The sequence below is a fragment of the Miniopterus natalensis genome, chromosome 2 (assembly GCF_054644295.1).
Source record: "Miniopterus natalensis isolate mMinNat1 chromosome 2, mMinNat1.hap1, whole genome shotgun sequence".
NCBI lineage: Eukaryota > Metazoa > Chordata > Mammalia > Chiroptera > Miniopteridae > Miniopterus > Miniopterus natalensis.
Genome location: NC_142082.1, coordinates 156,025,528 through 156,036,665, shown reverse-complemented (window position 1 = coordinate 156,036,665; position 11,138 = coordinate 156,025,528). Strand labels below are relative to the sequence as shown.

At 37.8% G+C, this 11,138-nt stretch overlaps 1 protein-coding gene across 1 annotated transcript in view; it reads right to left on the bottom strand.

The window, feature by feature from the left end:
- Positions 1–2,595: 2,595 nt before the first annotated feature.
- The window catches only part of LMNTD1 (lamin tail domain containing 1), a 31,344-nt gene continuing 22,801 nt past the window's right edge, over positions 2,596–11,138 (bottom strand). The window contains 1 exon segment of the mRNA XM_087813779.1: positions 2,596–2,686. Within this exon segment, the coding sequence (XP_087669905.1) occupies positions 2,596–2,686 (91 nt within the window).

Genomic DNA, 11,138 nt, shown 5'->3' with positions numbered 1-11,138 from the left:
ACAGCTTTCCTTTGCTTTAATTACCCGCACGATATATCCCAAATAAAGGTAAGGTGGTCACAGTTTTGTTGTGATTCTTTGAAATATCAAAATTCAACGGGTCTATCAGCTAAACTCAGGGATATACTTTATTTTCCAAGATTGGCACAGACACTCCCAGTTGAGATTAAAAGGCAAGATCAGGTTGAAAAGCAGCATGTATTTTCCTGATGACTTATACATAGTGGTGTTTTAAAAGAAGGCCACGACATTCTTTGGCAGGCATCGTATAGAGAAGCGGGGACCCATGTTCCCTCCCCTTGAATCTAGGCTCTATAACTGCTTGACTAATAGAACAGGGCAGAGCAACACTATGTCAGTTTGGGTCCAGATCTTAAGAAATGAGTGGCTCCCACTTCTTGTTTCCTAGGCCACCTGCTGTAGGAACCTACACACCCTGCATGAGGGAGCCCTAGCTGCCCTATGGAGAGGCCCATGTGAACATGAACATGTAGTCAGCGCCGATTTGCCCGCCCTGGGAGTGAGCCATCTTCAGAAGGGATGTCTTCCCCGCCCAACACTCATCCCCAAACCCCTTGTAGTTCCCAGACTTGAAAAACATTTCCTAGGATATTTCTGCTCATGGTTACTATGTTCCTCCTGGAACTAAACTCAAGTTAATTATTAGTTGACTAATATAAAATATGATGTGTGATGCAGGTAGAACGCAGGGAAGGTTATTATTACTACTTTTGCAATCTATTGATATTCTGGCAAAATTTGGCTGCCTGGAAATTATAACTCCTTGAAAACTTTTACCCTGTTTCCCAGGACTACAGTACAGGCACATACACACCTATTTGGAACAGACACTACTGCTTTCAAGCAATTCCAAAAGTTTTATATTTTCTCATACTGTGGAAGAATATAAGCAACAAGCTGATAATTTCATGGCATTCAAGATACCGACACTGTCTTTAGCCTAAGAAAAGTAAAATATTAAGAAAGTAAAACTCCTCTAAAAATAAAACAAAAATTTCTACTTGTATCTTTTTTGTATATAATGTATTCCAAAGAATATAAGTATGTTATGAATATATCTATCTAGATTATATTTCAAGTCAGTATTTTCATAGACAAAGATAATTGAGTGGTAGCAATTTATATTATTCTATGTAAAAATTCATATAGTTACTACACACTTTAAACTTACTCAGATGGTTAGCTTTGGACCTGGGATAAGGTGCCAAGAGTAGTCAGAGTTTATCCCTTAAAAGAACTCTTGCCCTGATGCTGAGCTGAAAATTTGGATTCCTCTGCAAAGCTCATTGACAATTAACCAAAAACACTTCATCATCAGAACAATGTTTATCCTTTCACAATATCTTTCACTATTTCCTGCCAAAATCATAAAGTATGTGTCTGTGTAAGGGAAAGAGAGAGAGAGAGAGAGAGAGAGAGAGAGAGAGACAGAGACAGAGACAGAGAATGTGATTAAAATATTTACCTCTTTTGGAGAGTGTTCAGCAGTAGGTAAGTTTTGGATTTCTTCTGCATTGTAATTCATCTAGTTCAGCAAATGTTATTTAACAATGCTCATTTTATAAATGTTCTGTGAAACGATCCTCACAAGTAAGGTACTTTTGAAGAGTGCCGATGCTAACTTGCAGAGAGCAATAAAGAAGTGTTAGGTTTCTGGGACCATAAGGTAAAACTCACTGCTCCCTAGGCTGCTGAAGCCTAAAGGATCAATCTTAAAACTTTCATTCACAGAAACCTAGGAAAACAAAATGCTCCAAACCCACATTCTTTCTTTGTAATCCCTGAATAGCCTTGCTTGAGTATTACCATTTACACAAGTAATGATTTATACCATCTGAGATGGTCCTATCTTTCCCTGGCTGTGCCATTTTAAAGAGACTGACAGTCCTTGAAGAGTAGGATAGTGGAGGCATTGTGCTAGAACACTCTCCGGTGACGTAACTGACAAGGAATCTACAACAAGTCCCAGCAGTGAGCATTCATTTCTCTTTTTCTTGCAAGGGCAAAAGGTTACACACGTTCTAAGGGTGAGCTTCACAAAAGCAAGCAATGCTGAAATGTACCATATTTTCGGCCACCCAAAGAGGAAATGATCATGGAGAAGAGCTCAGAGGAAGTATGTTATTGATGAAGTGTCAATGAATCATAGATGTGCAGATGAAATTCTCCTGAAACTACACAATCTTCAAATATAAGGAACACAACTTGAGCTGAAATATGTTTTGGATTTAGGAAACCTCTGCTCGTGGGGAAATAATTGGAAACACCTGAACCACACATGCCACTTCGTCATGTGTTTCTATTACAGATCTTTGCGGGGAAGGAGGTTGGGAGGGAAGCCTGTCACGGGTGGGATTGTTTATTGGCTATCGTTACCAGAGCCCTTTCGGTTGTATGTTTATATTCCCAATGTGAACATGATAATCACAAATGGAGACAGCTGGAAGAAATTATAAACCATGGAATAAGTTAACTTTTATTGTAGACTCTCAGATGCCCTTGTAGTCTCCTCACAACACTATGACTACACAGTTTCTATAGTAACCATGAAAAAGCCAGAACAGCCTAAATGATTTAGCTAACATGTGATTCAAAGATCATACTTGATGGTTTAAAGTGGCATAAGGTGTTATTGACAGTTTTCTGCAAATGTGCAAGTCTACTCCTAAGTGTCCAAAGATGAGAAATACTGTGATCAGCGTGGCCTGGTGACCAGAAAACATTTAAGCTACATCTTTATGCAGGAATTAATGTGAATCCTTTTTATATAAAGTCAGAAAGTATATGAAAAATTATTTTGTCAAGCAATGTATGTATTCTCAGATGCTTTAGACTGACATATGAGTTTTTTTCATTTAAAAAATACCAATCAGAACTTACTGAGATTTTTTCCGACTATTTTAGCTATTTTTAAGTGTATAATTCAGCAGCATTAAATGCATTCACAATATTGTGTAACCATCATCACTTGCTATAACCAGAACCTTCTTATCATCCTGAAAAGAGATTCTGTTCCCATTAAACAATGACTTCCTAGCCCACCTTCCCCTTGCCTCTAGTAAACTTATTATATTTTCCATTTTTATGAACTTGCCTATTCTGGGTACCTCAGAGAAATGGAATCATAGAATGTCTGTTCATTTGTGCCTGGCTTATTTCACTTAGTATAATGTTCTCAAGCAAAATCCATGTTGTAGCATATATTAGAATTTTATTTTTTAAATAAATAATATTCTGTTATATGTATATGCCACATTTTAAAAATCCATTCATCTGTTGATGAACATTTGGGTTGTCACCATTTGGCTGCTGTGAATTAATACTGCTATGAACATTGATATACAAGCATGTATTTGGGTCCTTTGACACATGATTTTTTAATAATAAAGTATCTTTAGCTCTTGGTATTTCTGTGTATTAAAACAAAACTCAGCTGGGCCAGGTGTGGCTCAGTGGTTGAGCATCAACCTCAGATCCAGGAGACTGTGGTTCGATTCTCAGCAGGGGGTGTGCAGGAAGCAGCTGATTGATGACGACTCTCTTATCAGAGATGTTTCTCTCTCTCTCTCCCTCTCCCTTCCTCTCTCTAAAATTAATAAAGATATATTTAAAACAAACAAACAAACAAAAAACCTCAGTGGTCACTGCTGATTTAGGGGTTAATTTGCTTTTCTTCATTTTAAAAATAGATATCAGGGGAAAATCCTCACTTTTCTCAATCCTCCGTACATTTCAAGACTGTATATGCCCCATCTTCTGCATATACTATATAAACACACATAAATTAACTCAAAATAAATTAAATTAGGCAGGGCTACAGGTATAGAAAGGATTTGTTCCCAGAACCTGAAGCAATCATACCTTCTGACTTCAGAGAGGATCAACATTAAAAATGAGCATATTTTGTTATTGTCTCAAATTCTATACTCTATAGGTACAGAATTAAAAAAAATGAGAAATGAGAATTATTTTTAAGGAAATCTACCAGATTATTTAAAACATTCTTGGTCCTTTGGCATTCATTTCCTATCCATGGAGAAAATCTCATGTACCTACTATAACAAGCTGGAAGATGAGATTATCTCAGCTGGATTTGAGGTAAGTGTAGACAAGTTTAAAAATTCCCAACTAGTTACTCCGTAGAAACTTTGCATATTATTTCTAGTTACTAGGAAGCTAAATCCATCCATATGTTAAGGGGACAGATTCCAAGTGTAGTGAATCAATAGACCACAAGATTAAAATTCTTGAAACAAGTGCTTTTGGAAAGTGCATCTGCAGAAACAACAGAAGTTGTAGGCCTAACAGTTGGGCAGGGTATAAAATACTAAAATTATTGATTGAGGATCGTCATGTGAATTAAATGGAGACTGTGGTGGTTTTGCTTTTGACCAATGTTTTTTCATCTTAACAGCTTAAAAACAAATGTTTTACCTTGTCCACAAACTCTATCACTTTCTTTAAAAATGGTAATAGTAGAGTCCTGAGGATTTATGTTTTCTAAAAGAAACCACTTTCTTGCTTGCTGCTGGTTTCCTGTCCTATGTGATGAAGGCTGGCTGCAACATGTCTGGCATCCTTATGTTTTCTACACTTGGGTATCATTGTCCTGGACAAAAAAATAAAATGGAAATGCATGGTGAAGTATAATGCAGACTGTTAATATGGTAAAATTGTATTGTTATAGCAGTATAAAGTAGAGATGTTCAGTCTTCCCATCACATTTATCTTAAATTAAGACCTGGAAATAGGAGATCTTTAACATACTCACAGATACAGAACAATATCAGAAGGGAGAAAATTATTTCTGTGATACCTCAACTTTTGCCAACGTGAAAGAATGATTCATTTTTTTTAAAGTCCTTTTAACTCAACTCTGAAAAATGTGCACTTGTTTAGGCTATGGTTTTAATGGTGATTTATGATGTGCAAAGCTCTTTGACTCCTATAGACACTATCTACTTCTGGTCTTAAATATGAAGATCAAAATGGTTCTGAGGTAATCAGTTTAATGACCAATTTCTAAATGTTCACACCCTTCATTACCTTCTTTTTAAATTTATTTCCATCTCCCTACCTATCTCCCTTTTGCCAAACATCAGCTTTTTCTCTATATCTATGGGTCTATTTCTTTCCTTTAAAAAATTTTTTTAATTGATTTTAGAGAGAGAGAGACAGACTGACAGAAAAACATTGATGTGAGACAGAAACACCAATCAGTTGCCTCTTGCACGGGCCCCGGCTGGGAATCGAACTCACAACCTGGATATGTGCCTTGAGGGGGAATCAAATCCACCACCTTCTGGTGTATGGGACAATGCTCCAACCAAATGAACCACACTGGCTATGGCTCTATGGGTCTTTTTCTATTTTGTTTATTCATTTGTATGTGTGTTGTTGTTTTTTATAGATTACACATAATTAAAATGATACAGTATTTGTCTTTCTCTGTCTGTCATATTTCACTAACCATAGTACCATCTAGGTCCACCCATGTTGTCAAAAATGGCAAGATTTCATTCTTTATTACTGCTGAATAATATTCCATTGTATATGTATGTATATATATTAGCTTTGTAGTATAGTTTGATATCAGAGCATGTGATACCTCCCACTTTGTTCTTTCTCAAGATTTAGTTGGCTATTCAGGGTCTTTTGTGGTTCCATATAAATCGTAGGATTAGGTATTCTAATTTTTAGAAGAATGCCATTGTTATTTTAGTAAGTGCTGCATTGAATTTATATATTGCTTTAGGTAGTAAGGACATTTTAACAATATTAATCCTTTGATTCCATGAGCAAGTTTCGTCCTTCCACTTTTTTGTATCTTCCTCAATTTATTTCTTCAATGTCCTATAGTTTTCAGAGTACAGATATTTCACTTCTTTGGTTGAATTAATTCCTAGGTATTTTATTATTTTTGATACAATTATAAATGAGATATTCTTTTCTTTTTAAAATATATCTTTATTGATTTCAGAGGGAGGAAGGGAGAGGGAGAGAGATAGAAATATCAATGATGAGAGGACCATTGATCAGCTATCTCCTGCATGTCCCCCACTGGGGACTGAGCCCACAACCCGGGTATGTGCCCTGATCGGGAATCGAACCCAGATCTCCTGGATCCTAGGTCGCTGTTCAACAGATGAGCCATGCCAGCCAAGGTGGGATTGATTTCTTAATTTCTCCTTCTGATCATTCATTGATATATAGAAACACAAAGATTTCTGCATATTGATTCTGTATTTTGCAACTTTATTGAATTCATTTATTAGTTCTAATAGTTTTTGTGTGAAATCTTTAGGATTTTCTATATATAGTATCACACCATCTGCAAATAATGAGAGTTATTTCTTTTCTAATTTGGTTGCCTTCTATTTATTTTTCTTGTATGATTGCTTAGGCTAGGACTTCTAATACTACATTGAATAGAAGTGGTGAAGCAGGCATTCTTGTCTTCTTCCTCATCTTAGGGGAAAAACTTTCAGCACGTTATTAGGAGTGCCTCATACAGTACAAGGGGTGCCTCCCAGGTATAAGAACTTTTACTGACTATGAATGTAATATCTTGCGTTTGCAATTTTGGTTCATTCTTTGCAGTATGCAATTGCATACTCTTTTTATTTTATTTTTTTAGTATGTTTTTATTGATTTTAGAGAGAGGAAGGGAGAGGGAGAGAGAGAGAGAAACATCAATGATGAGAGTCCTCATTGATCGAATGCTTCCTGAATGCCCTGACTGGGGATCAAGCCTGTAACCCGGGCATGTACCCTGACCAGGAATCAAACCACGAACTCCTGGATCCTAGGTCAATGCTCAACCGCTGAGCCATGCTGGCCAGGTGACTGCATACTCTTAAGGACAATGGCCATGATATGTCACAGTCCCATTCTGCCCCTGCTCTTTCTTCCCTCTTTATAATCTATCCTAGATTCCTCAGTGTGTCCTAGCAAAGCCTGAGAGTTCATATGACAGGTAGCAGACACAAAGGGAAATGACCTGGATTTTCCAGAGTTCTCTAACTCTTATTTGTGGAAAGTTCTGTTTCTGCAGCATTCTGTGGCATCACCCACCTACACTGCTCATTACTCACACTGAAGAGCTCCCACACAGTCCTTGCAAAGTACTGAGCAAAGAGAGGATAGGAGAGCTGTGACTCCAAGGACGACTACACGATTTTAATCAGTTGTAGCACAGAAATGTGATTAGCTGTCAAAAACCCCAGAGACTGAACTTTGACTTTTTTTATTTTTACCAATAATTGGCACTCTGTTAAATTAGCAACTTTGGAAATAGGACCTGAAAATATTTGCTGTTGGAGCAGTCTTAAGATTCTCATGGTAGCCAACTCATTTTTTTTTGTGAATGAAAATATCTTTTTCTATTTTTATTTATTGATTGTTTTGAAAGCGAGAGAGAGAAACATTGATCAGTTGCCTCCTGTCTGTGCCCTGACTGGGAATCAAACCCGCAACCCTTTGGTATACAGGACAATGCTTCAACCAATTGAGCCACTCAGCCAGCGTGAAAAAAATATTTTTTTCTAGCCCTACTTCTAAATGTGCAGTGTTTTCCCTTTTAGGCAAGTTGGGAGTGGAGCAACATAGACAAAGATGAGCAAATGCCAATGCCTAACAGGGGTGTGGAAGAGCATTGACTTTAGGCTAGAATTCTAGTCTTAATTCTGCCATTTACTATCTAACTTACTTTAGTCACTGAATATCTCCGAGCTACAGTGTCTTCTTCAACCATAAAATGGAGATAATGTCAGCCTTACCTACCTCATAGACTCAAACAAGATAATGTGAAAAGTGAAATGCTATGCAAGTGCATAGCATTACAAATCACCAACAAATGGTCATGAGTTCCAATGAGAACTGAAGTGATGACTTAATCTCTGAACAATTTTCCATGAACAGGCACACCAGACTCAGGAGCTGATTGCGGTACAGAAGTCATTCACAGACAGATGAAGTAAAATTTTGCTCCCAGGAAAGGCTTAGGAAATATTCTGAGGGCACATTGATGGTCAGTCCTAAAGATACCACCAGATGGGGATGGAAGCTCTCAGAAGACAGCTCAAGAGGCCTGAAACTGTTCAAAACAGAATGGGTTAAAAAAAATAAAAAATCAAACCTACCAAAGAATCTCCCACAGAGGGGATCAGTGAACAAATTTGTGACCATGGTAGTTAAGCAAAGTAATAACTCAGGAAACCAACAAAGGCTGAAAACCTTTGCCAAGATTATGTTATTCAATATTTAATGAGAGGATTCAAAACATTTTCCCAACCTAAACCAACAACAACCAAAAATCCTTGCTTTTGTGTATAATGAAATGACCCCTTTCCAACTCATATCCAGATTAGCTATTCAGTGTAATTCCCTTCTGCCTACAGAAAGTGAAGGGTAATTGAATTGTAGAAGTGCTGGTTGCTAATGTCTGTGGCAGATTTCAGATACCATCCTTTGCATTTCAACTACACCCTGCTCAGGGCTCTACCAACGGGAGGAAATGGGTCCCAGTGCAGATACAGGTCTAACACCTCTGGGAGCAGCAATGATATCAATAAGGGCCAAGAGTGGATTCTCTAACTCTTTGCAGTTAAAAGACCTTGGGTTTTGTTTTGGCTCTGGGGTTGATTACTAGGTGAATTGTGGTAACTTGTCTCTACAGACTTCAGTTACTTTTGCTCTAAAATGAGATGGTTGGAATAAATCCCTTTACAGTCCCAATGTCCTATGAAGAAGTGTTTGAAAAAAAAGCTTCTCAGAAGAATTGGGAGGTGGTCACCATCACATTTTTAAGAAGTTGGAAGCTAAAGCATAATGATGCTATAGAAATGGAGAGAGTGAACTTGTAAAAGAGCAGGTGACCTTCAGAAAAATGGAAGACGATGATTCGGTAAAACTCTAGAAAGACCTGAGCTGAAAGAAATTAGACATCTGAGCAATCTGAGAAAAACGGAAAGGGTGGTATACAGACGTGGGTAGTAGGGACCATGAAAGGCCAGCAGGCTGTGTGGAGCTGTAAAATTAAGTCATTTGTGCCAGCAGAGTCTAGAATACCAACAAGTTAGAGGTTAGGCAGCTGTAGCTTTATTCTTACACCAAGGAGTGAACCTAAAGCCTAGTCAGAAAAAAGAGAAAGAAAACATAAAATAGAACAGTCATGAACAAGGGCAGCCAAAATTATCAACTAGAGACGGGTACTCACCCAAAGGAACCCTTGACTAAAAAATCACCTTGTCGTCAGCTCTTTGGGGAAAAGTTTACATATACCCCTTATAAAACAGAAAGCCATTGAGATCTTCCTCAATTACTTAGATGTCGATATCATCATAAAAAAAGGAGGTGGCAATGTAGGAAGTGACTAGTTAAATGACAGAAGGCCATTTATCAACTAAACAGCAGAAGCCAAGGTTCCTAATCTTCCCTTTCATTGACTTTTAAAAGATACACTCTAGAGCATCTGCAGTTTCTTTAACCAGAATAATTTCTATTATGCTATAAATAATCTGTGGCTCGCGGGAATTAAAATGTATTGGTCTAGTTGCAGAATTGTGTTTTTGAGTATTTGAAGTGAGTCTGGATTTCAATCACTCTTACTTATCCATCAACAAGGACAGGATGGGAATATAGGGCAAAAAGGGAAAGATGCGAGATTTCCTCGTTTCTCAGTCTTTAGAAAGTTTATCATACAACAGGGAAGAAAAAAAGGGCTCCAAAAAGCAACATGAACTGATGAACAAAATAGAGCCAGAGGCATGGATACATGCAGACTGACAGAGGTCAGAGGGTAGGAGGGTTGGGGGTGGGGGACTGGATGAAAGAAGATGAAGAGATTCGCCAAAAACATATATGCGTAACCTGTGGACACAGATGGACACAGACAACAGGGTGGTGATGGCCAGGGGGAGGGGGCAGGGGCTGGTGGAGGGAGGTAAATGGGAAGAAATGGGGGACATCTGTAATGGTGTCAACAATAAATAACAAAAACAAGAACAAAGCAACATAAACATTTAACAGGAAATTAATGACAATAGGCTAATCTTTGTTCTTTCTGATGGCTCTTAAAGATGTATCTTCAAATTATTTCAGTGTTATTATTTTTCTACAGAGAAGAAAAATTTGCAATATTTAAAGGTTGAGTTGATTGCCTATTACGTTGTAACTCAGATGCTTGTTTTTCTTGGTCCTTGCTCCCTTCCTTCTCCCTCCCCCCAAAAGAAGGAGATGGGTGAAGGGCAGGAATTTAGTCCAATATTTCAAGTATTGATTTTTCACATTAAAACAAATCTTGGAATAAACTATCAATAAAAGGGTTTTCTTTTATTTGAAGAAATCTTAGGTTTAAAAACTCTATTTAATGGTAACATAAAGCAAGTGATTTAAAAACCCCTTGCAAAGCATTATTTGATTATTAAGTCTAAGTTTTTGATGAACTATTAAAAAACATATATTTCAAGACATCATAAAAACTTTGGGAGAAAAAGTATCCACAGGGAAGATGTATTTTAAAAGTTGAGCTTGCAGTACAATTTTTACCAGCAAAATTCCTCAGATGCTTTCTACTTTCCACACTTGGAGCTGCCATAATGATGAAGCAGCTAGTGGAGGGAGGTCCAGGTTTCGGGCTGTATCAGGACGGCTGCCCGGGACAGTGTGTGGACAGGAGCAGGAGCTGCTTAGCCGGCCGCTTGAGCCCACTCCACCCTGGTGATGAATGAGGTGACAGAGCTGGTGGCCTCCTCACCTCTCTACATGTAAGCAAGGACTGAAAGCCACTTTCTTTAAATATAACTTCTACATAGAAAACTAGTATCAAACCGAAATGATGCTCAATGGAATGTTCCCAAGTACAAATTACTTCTACCCCAGAAATGAGATGCTCTTTTATTCCTGTGAAATAAAAGATAAGAAAGCAAAATAATCTCCTAGGTACAGACAGCAATGAGCTTCCGGGGGGGGGGGGGGGGACGACACTATGGTAAAATCTTCTCAGTCAAACCTAACCCTTTCTTTTTCTCTGCAAGCCCAGAGGAAGAATTATCAAGTTAAAATGCCAGTATTTGATTACAGAGAAACAATTATCCAGAAGCTGGATGTGAGAATGG